Below are 15,168 nucleotides of genomic sequence, written 5' to 3' on the forward strand. Positions count from 1 at the left end.
CTCCCATCACCCTCCTACGGGTCCCATCACCCTCCTATGGGTCCCCCCACCCCATAACCACCCTATGGCTCCCACCACCCCCTATAGCTCCCCCCACCCCATACCCTCCCCCCTCACCCCATACCCACCCCCCCCCCACCCCGCAGCCCACCTGAAGGGGTGCCCCTTGTCGGCCTTCTGCAGGGTGTCCCATGGCTCCCCCCACCCCATAACCACCCTATAGATCCCCCCACCACCCTATGGCTCCCATCACCCTCCTATGGCTCCCCCCACCCCATAACCACCCTATGGCTCCCACCACCCCCCTATGGCTCCCATCACCACCCTATAGCCCCCCCCACCCCATACCCACCCCCCCCACCCCATACCCACCCCCCCCACCCCATACCCACCCCCCCCACCCCATACCCGACCCCATATCCCACCTGAACGGGTGCCCCTGGTCGTCCTTCTGCAGGGCGCCCCATGGCTCCCATCACCCCCCTATGGCTCCCCCCACCCTATAACTTCCCCTATAGCCCCCCCCACCCCATACCCTCCCCCCCCACCCCATACCCACCCCCCCCGACCCCGTAGCCCACCTGAAGGGGTGCCCCTGGTCGTCCTTCTGCAGGGCGCCCCATGGCTCCCACCACCCCCCTATAGCTCCCAACACCCCATACCCTTCCCCCCCACCCCATAACTGCCCCCCCCACCCCATAACCACCCTATGGCTCCCCCCACCCCATAACCACCTCCATGGCTCCCATCACCCTCCTATGGCTCCCACCACCACCCTATAGCTCCCCCCACCCCATAACCTTTCCCCCCACCCCATAACCACTCCAGCACCCATAAACCCCCCTCACCCCATACCCTCCCCCCCCACCCCATAACCACCCTATGGGTCCCATCACCATCCTATGGCTCCCACCACCACCCTATGGCTCCCCCCACCCCCCTATGGCTCCCCCCACCCCATAACCACCCTATGGGTCCCCCCACCACCCTACACATCCAATCACCACCCTATAGCTCCCCCCACCCCATACCCTTCCCCCCACCCCATAACCACTCCAGCACCCCATAACCACTCCAGCACCCCATACCCTCCCCCCCCACCCCATAACCACCCTATGGCTCCCATCACCCTCCTATGGCTCCCACCACCACCCTATAGCTCCCACCACCCCATACCCTCCCCCCCCACCCCATACCCACCCCCCCCACCCCATACCCGACCCCGTATCCCACCTGAAGGGGTGCCCCTGGTCGTCCTTCTGCAGGGTGTCCCATGACTCCCACCACCCCCCTATGGCTCCCCCCACCCCATAACGTTCCCCCCCACCCCATAACCACCCTATGGCTCCCATCACCCCCCTATGGCTCCCCCCACCCCATAACCACCCCCCCACCCCATAACCCCCCTATGGCTCCCATCACCCTTCTATGGGTCCTATCACCCTTCTATGGCTCCCACCACCCTCCTATGGCTCCCCCCACCCTATAACTTCCCCTATGGCCCCCCCCACCCCATACCCGACCCCGTATCCCACCTGAAGGGGTGCCCCTGGTCGTCCTTCTGCAGGGCGTCCCATGACTCCCACCACCACCCTATGGCTCCCCTCACCCCATACCCTCCCCCCCCACCCCATAACCACTCCAGCACCCCATACCCTTCCCCCCCACCCCATCACCACCCTATGGCTCCCGTCACCCCCCTATGGCTCCCCCCACCCCATAACCGCCTCTATAGGTCCCGTCACCCTCCTATGGCTTCCCCCACCCTATAACTTCCCCTATGGCCCCCCCCACCCCATACCCGACCCCGTAGCCCACCTGAAGGGGTGCCCCTGGTCGTCCTTCTGCAGGGCGCCATGACTCCCCCCACCCCCCTATGGCTCCCCCCCACCCCATATCCTCCCCCCCCACCCCATAACCACCCCCCCCACCCCATACCCGACCCCGCAGCCCACCTGAAGGGGTGCCCCTGGTCGTCCTTCTGCAGGGCGCCCCATGACTCCCCCCACCCCCCTATGGCTCCCCCCACCCCATATCCTCCCCCCCCACCCCATAACCACCCCCCCACCCCATAACTGCTCCCCCCACCCCATACCCGACCCCGTAGCCCACCTGAAGGGGTGCCCCTGGTCGTCCTTCTGCAGGGCGCCCCATGACTCCCCCCACCCCCCTATGGCTCCCACCACCCCATATCCTCCCCCCCCACCCCATAACCACCCCCCCCACCCCATACCCACCCCCCCCACCCCATACCCGACCCCGCAGCCCACCTGAAGGGGTGCCCCTGGTCGGCCTTCTGCAGGGCGCCCCATGGCTCCCACCACCCCCCTATGGCTCCCCCCACCCCATAACTGTCCCCATGGCTCCCACCACCACCCTATGGCTCCCATCACCCCATACCCACCCCCCTACCACATAACCACCCTATAGGTCCTGTCACCCTCCTATGAGTCCCCCCACCCCATACCCTTCCCCCCCACCCCATAACCACCCTATGGGTCCCCCCACCACCCTGTGGCTCCCACCACCCCCCTATAGCTCCCATCACCCCATACCCTCCCCCCCCACCCCATAACCACCCTATGGCTCCCATCACCCTCCTATGGCTCCCACCACCACCCTATAGCTCCCACCACCCCATACCCTCCCCCCCCCACCCCATAACCACCCTATGGCTCCCATCACCCTCCTATGGCTCCCACCACCACCCTATGGCTCCCACCACCCCATACCCTTCCCCCTCACCCCATACCCTCCCCCCCCACCCCATACCCTCCCCCCCCCCCCATACCCACCCCCCCCACCCCATACCCGACCCCGTATCCCACCTGAAGGGGTGCCCCTGGTCGTCCTTCTGCAGGGCGTCCCATGACTCCCACCACCCCCCTATGGCTCCCACCACCCCATACCCTTCCCCCCCACCCCATAACCACCCTATGACTCCCATCACCCTCGTATGGCTCCCCCCACCCCATCACCACCCTATGGCTCCCGTCACCCTCCTATGGCTCCCCCCACCCCATAACCGCCTCTATAGGTCCCACCACCCCCCTATAGCTCCCCCCACCCCATACCCTCCCCCCCCACCCCATACCCACCCCCCCCACCCCATAACCACTGTATGGGTCCTGTCACCCTCCTGTAGGTCCCATCACCACCCCATGGCTCCCCCCACCCCATAACCACCTCTATAGGTCCCACCACCCCCCTATGGCTCCCCCCACCCTATAACTTCCCCTATAGCCCCCCCCACCCCATACCCGACCCCGCAGCCCACCTGAAGGGGTGCCCCTGGTCGTCCTTCTGCAGGGCGCCCCATGACTCCCCCCATCCCCCTATGGCTCCCCCCACCCCATAACCGCCTCTATAGGTCCCACCACCCTCCTATGGCTCCCCCCACCCTATAACTTCCCCTATAGCCCCCCCCACCCCATACCCGACCCCGCAGCCCACCTGAAGGGGTGCCCCTGGTTGTCCTTCTGCAGGGCGCCCCATGGCTCCCACCACCCCCCTATGGCTCCCACCACCCCCCTATAGCTCCCAACACCCCATATCCTCCCCCCCCACCCCATACCCTCCCCCCCCACCCCATACCCACCCCCCCCACCCCATACCCGACCCCGCAGCCCACCTGAAGGGGTGCCCCTGGTCGTCCTTCTGGAGGGCGCCCCATGACTCCCCCCATCCCCCTATGGCTCCCACCACCCCATACCCTTTCCCCCCACCCCATAACCACTCCAGCACCCCATACCCTTCCCCCCCACCCCATCACCACCCTATGACTCCCATCACCCTCGTATGGCTCCCCCCACCCCATCACCACCCTATGGCTCCCGTCACCCTCCTATGGCTCCCCCCACCCCATAACCGCCTCTATAGGTCCCACCACCCCCCTATAGCTCCCCCCACCCCATACCCTCCCCCCCCACCCCATACCCACCCCCCCCACCCCATAACCACTGTATGGGTCCTGTCACCCTCCTGTAGGTCCCATCACCACCCCATGGCTCCCCCCACCCCATAACCACCTCTATAGGTCCCACCACCCCCCTATGGCTCCCCCCACCCTATAACTTCCCCTATAGCCCCCCCCACCCCATACCCGACCCCGCAGCCCACCTGAAGGGGTGCCCCTGGTCGTCCTTCTGCAGGGCGCCCCATGACTCCCCCCATCCCCCTATGGCTCCCCCCACCCCATAACCGCCTCTATAGGTCCCACCACCCCCCTATGGCTCCCCCCACCCCATAACTTCCCCTATATGTCCCATCACCCCCCTATAGCCCCCCCCACCCCATAACCACCCCCCCAACCCCATATCCCACCTGAAGGGGTGCCCCTGGTTGTCCTTCTGCAGGGCGCCCCATGGCTCCCATCACCACCCTATGGGTCCCCCCACCCCCCTATGGCTTCCCCCACCCTATAACTTCCCCTATGGCCCCCCCCACCCCATACCCGACCCCGCAGCCCACCTGAAGGGGTGCCCCTGGTCGTCCTTCTGCAGGGCGCAGACGACGGCGCGGTAGACGCGGTAGCTGAGGGTGCCGCAGAGCAGGGCCAGGGCGGCGTGAGCCCCCACGCTCACCGCGCTGAAGGCCGCCAGCGACAGCAGCAGCGCCAGGCTGGCCCCGAACACCGCCCCGCTGCGCCGCGCGTCCCGCCACAGCAACAGGTCCTGCACTGGGGGGGGGGCACGGGGGGGTCACGGGGTCGTAAGACCCACGTGTGACCCCCCCTTGACCCTCCTGGAGCCCCCATTTCAGCCATGGTCCCTTTCATTTCTTCATTAAGGCACAGGGTAATTAGTGGGGGGGGCACTTCAATGCATTATTGGGGGCGCACATTAATATGTTATGGGAGAGGATACTTTGGGGGGGGGGCACGGGGGGGTCACGGGGGGGGGCATGGGGTCATAAAAGCCCTGGACCCCCCCCTTGACCCTCCTGGAGCCCCCATTTCAGCCATGGTCCCTTTCATTGCTTCGTTAAGGCACAGGGTAATTAGTGGGGGGGCACATCCATATGTTATTTTTTGGGGGGGGCACATCAATATGTTATGGGAGAGGATACTTTTGGGGGGGTCACGGGGGGGTCACGGGGGGGGCACGGGGTCGGAAAACCCCTGGACCCCCCCCCATGCCCTCCCAAGGCACCAGGTTCAGACGCGGTCCCTTTCATTTCTTCATTAAGGGAGAGGGTAATTAGTGGGGGGGGCACATCAATGCATTATTGGGGGGGCACATTAATATGTTATGGGAGTGGACACTGTGGGGGGGGCATGGGGGGGTCACGGGGGGGGCACGGGGTCATAAAACCCCTGGACACCCCCCCTTCGCCCTCCTGGAGCCCCCATTTCAGCCATGGTCCCTTTCATTGCTTCGTTAAGGCAATGGGTAATTAGTGGGGGGGGCACACTGATGTGTTATTGGGGGGGCACATCAATATGTTATGGGAGTGGATACTTTTGGGGGGGTCACGGGGGGGGCACGGGGTCGTAAAACCCCTGGACCCCCCCCCCTTCGCCCTCCTGTAGCCCCCATTTCAGCCACGGTCCCTTTAATTTCTTCATTAAGGCAGAGGATAATTAGTGGGGGGGGGCACAATGATGTGTTATTTTTGGGGGGGGCACATCCATGTGTTATTTTGGGGGGGGCACATCAGCAAAGCTGGTAGTGCAGGGGTCGCGTTCTGCCCCCCCCCAACCCCATTTGGCCCCAAAAAAGGGCTTTTTCTCCCCAAAAAATGGCGGCGGAGGCGGTGACCCCCCCCCCCTCCAGGGAGCTCAAGAGCTGGCGGGGAGGGGGGATTTTTTTGGGGGTGGGGGCCAGATTTTTGGGGCAAGATTTTGGGGTTTGGGGCAGGATTTTGGGGTTGGGGGGCAAGATTTTCACTTGGTGGGCAAGGTTTTGGGGACAAATGCAGTATTTTGGGGGTTTTGGGGCAAGATTTTGGGGTTTTGGGGCAAGATTTTCACTTGGCGGGCACGGTTTTGGGGACAAATGCAATATTTTGGGGGTTTTGGGGCAAGATTTTGGGGCAAGATTTTGGGGTTTTGGGGCAAGATTTTCGCTTGGCGGAAACGGTTTTGGGGACAAATGCAATATTTTGGGGGTTTTGGGGCAAGATTTTGGGGGTTTTGGGGCAAGATTTTCGCTTGGTGGGCACGGATTTGGGGACAAATGCAATATTTTGGGGGTTGGGGGCAAGATTTTGGGGGTTTTGGGGCAAGATTTTGGGGTTTTGGGGCAAGATTTTCACTTGGTGGGCAAGGTTTTGGGGACAAATGCAATATTTTGGGGTTTGGGGCAAGATTTTGGGGTTTTGGGGCAAGATTTTGGGGTTTTGGGGCAAGATTTTGGGGTTTTGGGGCAAGATTTTCACTTGGCGGGCACGGTTTTGGGGACAAATGCAGTATTTTGGGGGTTGGGGGCAAGATTTTGGGGTTTGGGGCAAGATTTTGGGGTTGGGGGGCAAGATTTTGGTTTTGGGGCAAGATTTTGGGGTTTTGGGGCAAGATTTTTGCTTGGCGGACACGGTTTTGGGGACAAATGCAAGATTTTGGGGTTGGGGGCAAGATTTTGGGGTTGGGGGGCAAGATTTTGGATTTGGGGGCAAGATTTTGGGATTTGGGGGCAAGATTTTCACTTGGCGGGCACGGTTTTGGGGACAAATGCAATATTTTGGGGGTCGGGGGCAAGATTTTGGGGTTGGGGGGCAAGATTTTGGGGGTTGGGAGGCAAGATTTTGGGGCAAGATTTTGGGGTTTGGGGGGCAAGATTTTGGGGGTTTTGGGGCAAGATTTTGGGGTTTTGGGGCAAGATTTTGGGGCAAGATTTTGGCGTTTTGGGGCAAGATTTTCGCTTGGCGGGCACAGTTTTGGGGACAAATGCAATATTTTGATTTTTTGTTTGTTTGTTTTTTAATTTTTTGATTTTTTTTTTTTATTTTTCTCTTTTTTTTTTGGGGGGGGGGGGGCGGCGTAATTACCTGCGAGGGTTGGGAGCCAGCAGGCTCGGGGGGGTCGCGGGGGGGGCTCCTCGGTGGCCGCCCTCAGGTCCGCCTCGTTGTTGCGGGGGGGGGGGGCGGCGGCGGCGATTTTGGGGACCCCGGGGGGGCCATTCAAGCCGGGGGGGCGCCGAGGAGGAAGAGGAGGAGGAGATTTCGAAGCGGGGGGGTCCCACGTCGCCGGAGGAGCCGCGTTGGGCGGGGGGGGGCTCTTCGATCACGGTGTCGTCCGAATCTCCGGAGCTGTCCGCGTCGCCCGGGGGGGGGTCCGTCGAGGCGGGGGGGGGTTTCCAAGCAAGGGGGGGGTCTTTCCTCGCCGGGGGGGGTCCGTCGTCGCCGGGGGGGGTCGGTCGCCCCGTTCCACCCAGTCCCAGCTGAGCATCTCGCTGGTGAAGCTGTGCATCTCCCGCACGCATTTGGACACCTCCTCCAAAGCCGCCGCCGTGCCGTGGGGGGGGGCCCCCGGGTGGTGGTGGGGGGGGGCAAATTTGGTAACTGGGAAGCCCATACTGGTTTGACTGGGAGGGCCGGAGCCGCGGGGGGGTTTGGCGGGGAAGTCGCAGATGCGATCTTCGGGGATTTGGCTCAGAGCCCCCCCCCTTTCGCTCAGAGCCCCCCCCGGGTATTCGGGGTCCGGCACCAGCTCGAAGGGGGACCCCGGGGAGTCCCGGGGGGGCTCCGCGCCCCCCCCCACCCGGTGAGGAAGAGGAGGAAGAGGAGGAGGAGAAGGGGATGAAGGCTTCCCGCGGAGGGGGGGGGCTGCCCCCGAAACGGCTGCGGGAGGGGGGGGGGGCGAAATTCAGCTGCGGTTGGGGCAAGCGGCGTGCCCCCCCCCCCAAATTCTCCCCCCTTTTGCCATTTTGGGGACCCCCCCCGGTTTTGGGAGCCCCCCCCATTTTGGGGACCCCCCCTGTTTTGGGACACCCCCCCAATTTGGGGAGCCCCCCCGTTTATGGGGAGCCCCCCCCACGTTTTGGGGACCCCCCCCCGATTTGGGGAGCCCCCCCCATTTATGGGGAGCCCCCCCCTGTTTTGGGGACACCCCCCCATTTTTGGGGAGCCCCCCCATTTATGGGGAGCCCCCCCCCTGTTTTGGGGACCCCCCCATTTTTTGGGGACCCCCTCCCCGATTTGGGGACCCCCCCCGATTTGGGGACCCCCTCCCCGTTTTGGGGACCCCCCCCCCAAAAAAAAATAACCCCGCCAGCAGCGCAGCCATGCGAGCGGACAACGCGGGGGGGGGGTGTGTGGGGGGGGGCACACCTGGTTTCGGCGCCGTCTTCGTTTTGGGGCGAAAAACGCCCGGATTGGGTCAGAAGAAAGCAACAGCGGCTGTCAGGGCAGGATCCGGCCCCAAAAGTGTGGGTTTTTGGTGTTTTTTTTTTAAAGTTTCTTTTTTTTTTAACCGTTTTTCACCATCCCAGCGCCCCCCCCCCCCCGGTGTCGGATGAACGCCGCCCCCCCCCACGCAAACAGACCGAGAGTTTTGGGCTGAAAACGAGCGATTTTGGGGCTCCGCGAGGTTTCGGGGTCGTCGTGCGCAGCCGTTTGTCCTCCCCCCCCCCCCCATAGCAGACAGACGGACGGACGGGGGGGGGGGGGCGTGCAAAGCGAGGGGGGGGGCAGCAGCAAAGCTCAGAAAACAGGCAGATTTGGTTAAAAAGAGGGCGAGGAGCGGAAGAAAACGCCGTTTTTTTATTATTAGGGAAAAAAAAACCCCAAACCCCCCCGGCCCGGGTTTGGGGGGGGCAGCTTCGTTCCTCCACCCCCCCCCTTTTAAAAAATGAACGTTTTTCTTCCGCAAAAAGAGGCAGAAAAGGTGAACTTGCCTGGTGAAGCCGCAAAGAGAGAGACAGGCTGGGAGGAGGAAACAAGGGGATCTGCAAGAAAATACAGACGGTCAGAACCCCAAAACCGCCCCAAATTTACCTGCCCCCCCCCCCCACCCCAATGAACCCCGTCACGGGGGGGTGGCGCCGCGAGGGGGGGGGGGGGTCCCAAAAAAGGAGGGTGTGGGGGGGGGGGGCGCGGGTGCAGCACGGAAAGGGTTAATACGGCGCCAAAATCCTTTTGATTTTTGGGGTGAAATCTCCCGGATTTGGGGCGGGAAGACCCCCACGGGGAGGGGGACGCCCCCACCCCACCCCCCCCCCACCTTTTAGGGCCCTGCTTTGGGGTGCAGCGCTTCCCGAGCCTTCCTCCTCCTCCTCCTCCTCTTCCTCCGTTTTGGGGTCCAGTCCCCGTTTTGGGGTTTTGCCCCCATTTTGGGGTTTTGCCCCCATTTGGGGTTTTGCCCCCATTTTGGGGTTTTGACCCCCCCCGATCTTCTCCTCCTCCTCGTTTTGGGTTTTGGGGTCTGCTCCCCACCTCCTTCCTCCTCCTCCTCTTCCTCGCTGTCCATTTTGGGGTCCGGTCCCAGTTTTGGGTTGCAGCACGGCCCCAAATTCTTCCTCAGTGTCCATTTTGGGGTCTCGTCCCCATATTGGGGTACATTTACCCAAAATCTTCCTCCACCTCCTCGGTGTCCCTTTTGGGGTCCTGTTCCCCATATTGGGATGCAGCACCGGCCCCAAATCCTCCTCTTCCTCAGGTGCCATTTTGGGGTCTGGTCCCATATCGGGGTACATTTACCCCAAAATCTTCCTCCTCCTCGGTGTCCCTTTTGGGGTCCTGTTCCCATATTGGGGTACATTTACCCCAAATTCTTCCTCCTCCTCCTCCGGTGCCATTTTGGGGTCTCGTCCCCATATTGGGGTCCAACATTTACCCAAATTCTTCCTCCTCTTCCTCGGGTACCGTTTTGGGGTCTGGTCCCATATTGGGGTCCAGCGCCGGCCCCAAATCGTCCTCCTCTTCCTCAGGTGCCATTTTGGGGTCTGGTCCCATATTGGGGTACATTTACCCCAAAATCTTCCTCCTCTTCCATGTCCATTTTGGGGTCTGGTTCCCGTATCGGGGGGCAGCACGGCCCCAAATTCTTCCTCAGTGTCCATTTTGGGGTCTCGTCCCCATATTGGGGTACATTTACCCCAAATTCTTCCTCCTCGGTGTCTCTTTTGGGGTCCGGTCCCAGTTTTGGGGTGCAGCACGGCCCCAAATCCTCCTCCTCTTCCTCAGGTGCCATTTTGGGGTCTGGTCCCATATCGGGGTACGTTTACCCCAAAATCTTCCTCCTCTTCCATGTCTGTTTTGGGGTCTCGTTCCCATATTGGGGTACATTTACCCCAAAATCTTTCTCCTCCTCGGTGTCCCTTTTGGGGTCCTGTTCCCATATTGGGGTACATTTACCCCAAATTCTTTCTCCTCCTCCTCCAGTGCCATTTTGGGGTCTCGTCCCCATATTGGGGTCCAACATTTACCCCAAATTCTTCCTCCTCTTCCTCGGGTACCATTTTGGGGTCCTGTTCCCATATTGGGGTGCAGCACGGCCCCAAATCCTCCTCCTCTTCCTCAGGTGCCATTTTGGGGTCTGGTCCCATATCGGGGTACATTTACCCCAAAATCTTCCTCCTCTTCCATGTCTGTTTTGGGGTCTCGTTCCCATATCGGGGTACATTTACCCCAAAATCTTCCTCCTCTTCCATGTCCGTTTTGGGGTCCCGTTCCCATATTGGGGTCCAACATTTTACCCAAAATTCTTCCTCCTCCTCCTCGGTGTCCCTTTTGGGGTCTGGTCCCATATTGGGGTCCAGCGCCGGCCCCAAATCCTCCTCCTCCTCCTCGGTTTCCCTTTTGGGGTCGTTTTCCTATATTGGGGTTCAGCGCTGACCCCAAATCCTCCTCCTCCTCCTCAGTGTCCTTTTGGGGTCCTGTCCCCATATCGGGGTTCAGCGCCGCCCCCCCAGCGGGAACAACCTCGTTTTGCCCCAAAACCCCGTTTTTTTTTTTACGGGTTTCCCCCTTTTTTGGGGTGCCCCCGGGCGGGGTTGCGTCAAACCCAGCTGGGTGATGCCGCCAGGGGCATTTTGGGGGGAAAAGAGGGGGATTTGGGGTGTTGTGTGGTGCTGGGGGGTGGAGAGCCCCCCCACGAGGGATCTGCGGGGAGAATTGGGGCAAAAAGGGGCCATTTGGACATTTTCCCTGCTCCTCATGCTGGGAGGGGGGGAGCCACCGCCACCAGTCATTTTTTGGGGAAAAAAATGGGATTTGGGGTGCTGTGATGAGGAAGAGCCCCCCCCCATAAGGGATCTGCGGGGGAAAATTGGGGCAAAAAGGAGAAATTTGGACATTTTCCCTGCTCCTGATGCTGGAAGGGGGGACAGCAAGGGGGTGGCCAGGTCGGTTTTTGGGGGAAAAAGATGGGATTTAGGGTGCTGTGATGAGAAAGAGCCCCCCCATAAGGGATCTGCGGGGGAAAATTGGGGCAAAAAGGAGCAATTTGGACATTTTCCCCCACTCCTGATGCCGGCAGCGGGGCAGCCACGCGCTGGGATGCGAGGGGGGGGGATTCCCTGCCCCCCAGAGCCCCCCCGGGATCCCTTTTTCTGCTGTTTTTTCCCCATTTCTCCGCCCCCCCCCCCCCCCCCCCCCCCGCGCCCGGCAGCATCTGCAGTGCGTCGCCGGCGGGGACAATGGCAGCGCCCGGCCCCTCTTTGTCCCCTTCTGTCCCCCCCCCCGGAGATTTTGGGGACCCCAGGGACCCCCACAGCGTGGGGGGGGGCTCGGAGGGGTGGGTCGGGCCCCCCCCCAAAAAATTCGTGCCCCAAAGGACGGCGTTGCCATGGCTACGAGCCCAAATCTCAGCTCTCGGCCCCCAAAATAAGGTTATTTTAAGCCCCCCACCCCAAAAAGCATCCCAAATCCCCTCGGTGCCCCCCCGGCTGCACCCCAAAAAGGCGCAGAGGGGACCCAAAGGGGCTCAGCCTCCTCACCCGCACCCCAAATCCCCCATCTGTGCCCAAAAGGCCTCGTCATCCTTTATGGGGGCCCCAAAAACGCCCCAAAACACCCCAAATCCCCCATCTGTGCCCCAAACACCCCAAATCCCCCATCTGTGCCCCAAAAGGCCTCGTCATCCTTTATGGGGGCCCCAAAAAATGCCCCAAAACACCCCAAATCCCCCAATCTGTGCCCCCAAAACACCCCAAATCCCTCATCCGTGCCCTAAAACACCCCAAATCCCCCATGTGTGCCCCCAAACACCCCAAATCCCCCACCTGTGCCCCAAAAGGCCTCGTTCCCCTTTATTGGGGCCCCAAAAAGCTTCATTTTCCTCACCAGCACCCCAAATCCCACGTTTATACCCCAAAATACCTCCTCCCATCCATCTACACCCCAAAAAAGGCCTCGTCCCCTTTTATAGGGGTCCCAAAAGGCCTCATCCTCCTCCCCCACACCCAAAACCCCCTTTTACACCCCCAAAACACCTCTTTTTTTACCTTACAAAACCCCAAAAAGCCTCCCTAACACCCCAAAACCCTCTTTTACACCCCAAAACTCCTGTTTTACCTCACAGCATCCCCAAAAGGCCTCCTCCACACCCCAAATCCTCCATTTATACCCCAAAACACCTTTTTTACCTCACAGCATCCCTAAAAGGCCTCCCTAACACCCCAAACCCCCCTTTTATACCCCAAAACGCCTCTTTTACCTCACAGGACCCCCAAAAAGCCTTCCTAACACCCCAAATCCCCCTTTTACACCCCAAAACACCTCTTTTTACCTCACAAAACCCCTAAAAGACACTCCCCACACCAAAACCATCCTTTTACACCCCAAAACGCCTCTTTTACCTCACAGCACCCCCAGAAGACCTCCCTAACACCCAAAATCCCCTTTTTATACCCCAAAACGCCTCTTTTTACCTCACAAAACCCCTAAGAGCCACTCCCCACACCCCAAACCCTCCTTTTACACCCCAAAACGCCTCTTTTTACCTCACAAACCTCCCCTCCTCCTCCATCCCCGCACCCCTATAGGCCTCGCCGCCCCCCCCCCCGGCCCTTACCGGCGCAGGACGCGGCTCCCATCCCCCTGCAGGCCGGGCCGGCGGGCTCGGGGCGTGCTGAGGAAGAGGAGGAGACGAAGGGGGACTGAGCGGCGGGGTCGGCCATAGCGGCGGCGGCGGCGGCGGCGGGCGCGGAGCCGGGGCGCGGAGCGTCCGTCGCGGGCGGCGGCCACGCACCGACTGCGGCCGGGGCGGGGCGGGGCGGCGGCGCCGAGGCAGCGCGCATGCGCAGAAGCCGGCCGCGCGGCTTCGCGGCGCCCCGCTGCGCATGCGTCGCTCCCTCCCCCCCCCTCCCATAGCCAGGCTCCCGAGCTTCTGCGCGTGCGCGGAGCGTTGCTATGGATGCCGGCGCGGGGGGTGATGGGAGTTGTAGTTCGCTGGGCACCAAACTATAGGGGCTTGGGCTATAGGGTGTGTTCTGTAGGGTGTGGGGCCAGCAGGGCGTTCCCTATAGGGGACCATATCTCAGAGGACCTTGTGGTTTGCTCAGGGCGTAGCTCAGCCCCTGTTTGTCCCCTGTGGGGAGAAGGAGCCTACAGTGATCCATCCATAGCAAGCTGCCCATACGGCTTTCTATAGGGGAAAGGACCCTATAGGCTCTTTAGGTGCCTTTAGGCTATCCCTAACGTGGGAGCAGGACACTATAGGGCTCTATAGGGGTGATAGAGCGCGTCCCATAGGGGAAGGAGCCCTACAGGGGCCTGCTGAAGGAGAGCGGGCCCTATAGGATGCTCCCCATAGGGGCTGGGGCTGCCCCTAAGGGCTCTATAGGGCCAGGAGCTGCCCCTATAGGGGGGGGCGGGGCCGCAGAGCGCCCCCCAGGGCCCAGGAGGACCCCAGAGGTCAGCCGGGGCCGGCCAGGGGGCGGGGCCTCGCGGGTCACGTGCTCGCCGCTTGAATGAGTCACGCGGGGCCACGCCTCCCCTTTTGTCCCCGCCCCCCGACCAATCACCGCCCGCTGCGGGGAGGGGGGGGAAGGCGGGGCCTGCCGCCGGGATTGGCGGCGCGTCCGGCCAATAGAAGGGCGGGCGCGGAGGGGGCGGGCCAATGGGGAGCGGCCCCTGCCCTCCGGCGAGGGGAAGGCGGGGCTCGGCGGCGAGGGGGCGGGGCGGAGGCTGGCCAATAGGAGGGCAGGGGGGCGGGGTTAGCGGGCCGGGACGCGGGGGGGAAGCGGCGCCGGCGGTCGCGGAGCGGTGAGTGGGGGGGGGGGGGGGAGAAGGGGGGGGGGCGTGACCACGTGACCTGCGCCCCCTCCCCTATATGGCCGGCCCCACGTGACCGCGGCCTATATGGCCCGGCCCCCACGTGACCCTATAGGGCCAGGGGTCCCCTATATAGGGGCCGGCCCCCACGTGACCTGCCCCCCCCATAGTCCCCGGGCCCTATAGATCCCGGGACCCCCCCCCCCCATGGGGGCTGCGACCCCCTATAGAGCCCCCCTATAGGACTGAGAGCCCTATAGGGTCCTAACGTGTGCTCTATAGGGGCTGGGGTGACCCCATATGGCCCTGGACCCCCCCCGTGGGGTACCCTATAGGGCCCGGGACCCCCCCACTGGGTACCCTATAGGGCCCTGGACCCCCCTGTGGGGTACCCTATAGGATCCGGGACCCTCTTATGGAGCCCCTATGGAGCCTGGCAGCCCCCTGCTGAGTACCCTATATGGCCCAGGACCCCCCCCACACTGGGTATCCCATAGGGCCCGGGACACCCCTATGGAGTACCCCATAGGGCTTAGGACCCCCCTATGGGGCCCCTATATAGCCCGGGACCCCCCTATGGGGCTCGTATAGGGCTGGGAGCCCACTTCTGGGTACCCTATATGGCCCAGGACCCCCCCACTGGGTACCCTATAGGTCCCAAGATCCCCCTAGGGGGCCCCTATATTGCCCAGGACCCCCCTATGGGGCTCCTATAGGGCTGGGACCCCCTTACAGCTCAGAGTCCCCTATAGAGCTCCCCTTGCAACAGCCGGGAGCGCTTATATGGCCCCCTATATACACAGCCAGCGCCATTCTATAGGGGACAGGATCTATAGGGGCAGGCTATATGGCTTAGCTCAGCCTCCCAGAGCTTCTATAGGGCTTGGCCCCAGTAGGGACCAGTACCCCCCAGTTTGACCCTGGGGTGTGCGGCTATAGGGGCCGGGGGGGGCTGTATGGGGCCATACGGGGCTGTATGGGGCCTTATGGGGCCATACGGGGCTATAGGGGCCATAC

General features: G+C 62.4%; 3 protein-coding genes across 5 annotated transcripts in view; 2 read left to right on the forward strand and 1 right to left on the reverse strand.

Moving 5' to 3' along the window:
• Positions 1-13,175, reverse strand: part of RTN3 (reticulon 3) — a gene marked incomplete at its 5' end in the record, with an annotated part of 14,239 nt that extends 1,064 nt beyond the window's left edge. The window contains 5 exons of the mRNA XM_084502303.1: positions 4,324-4,381; positions 4,471-4,641; positions 7,224-7,776; positions 8,832-8,882; positions 12,950-13,175. Of these exons, the coding sequence (XP_084358429.1) occupies positions 4,324-4,381; positions 4,471-4,641; positions 7,224-7,776; positions 8,832-8,882; positions 12,950-13,175 (1,059 nt within the window). The remainder of the gene's footprint in view (positions 1-4,323; positions 4,382-4,470; positions 4,642-7,223; positions 7,777-8,831; positions 8,883-12,949) is intronic.
• On the forward strand, positions 9,553-11,889 carry LOC311426186 (uncharacterized protein). Of its 3 annotated transcripts, XM_084502377.1 has the most exons (4): positions 9,553-9,863; positions 9,989-10,184; positions 10,318-11,121; positions 11,280-11,889. In XM_084502377.1, exons 1-4 carry the CDS (start codon positions 9,558-9,560, stop codon positions 11,309-11,311), a joined length of 1,338 nt encoding a protein of 445 aa, XP_084358503.1. In that variant the 5' UTR covers positions 9,553-9,557; the 3' UTR covers positions 11,312-11,889. The 3 variants fall into 3 exon arrangements, with proteins under 3 accessions (XP_084358503.1, XP_084358502.1, XP_084358504.1); XM_084502376.1 differs by having other exon boundaries at positions 10,318-11,285; XM_084502378.1 differs by lacking the exon at positions 9,989-10,184 and having other exon boundaries at positions 9,553-9,657; positions 10,318-11,285.
• Positions 13,176-14,088: 913 nt separating the features above from the next.
• Positions 14,089-15,168, forward strand: part of PC (pyruvate carboxylase) — a 33,855-nt gene continuing 32,775 nt past the window's right edge. The window contains exon 1 of the mRNA XM_084502380.1: positions 14,089-14,142. The gene's annotated coding sequence lies outside the window, so the exon portion shown is untranslated. The remainder of the gene's footprint in view (positions 14,143-15,168) is intronic.

Source organism: Aythya ferina (assembly GCF_964211825.1).
Source record: "Aythya ferina genome assembly, chromosome: 38".
Lineage (NCBI taxonomy): Eukaryota > Metazoa > Chordata > Aves > Anseriformes > Anatidae > Aythya > Aythya ferina.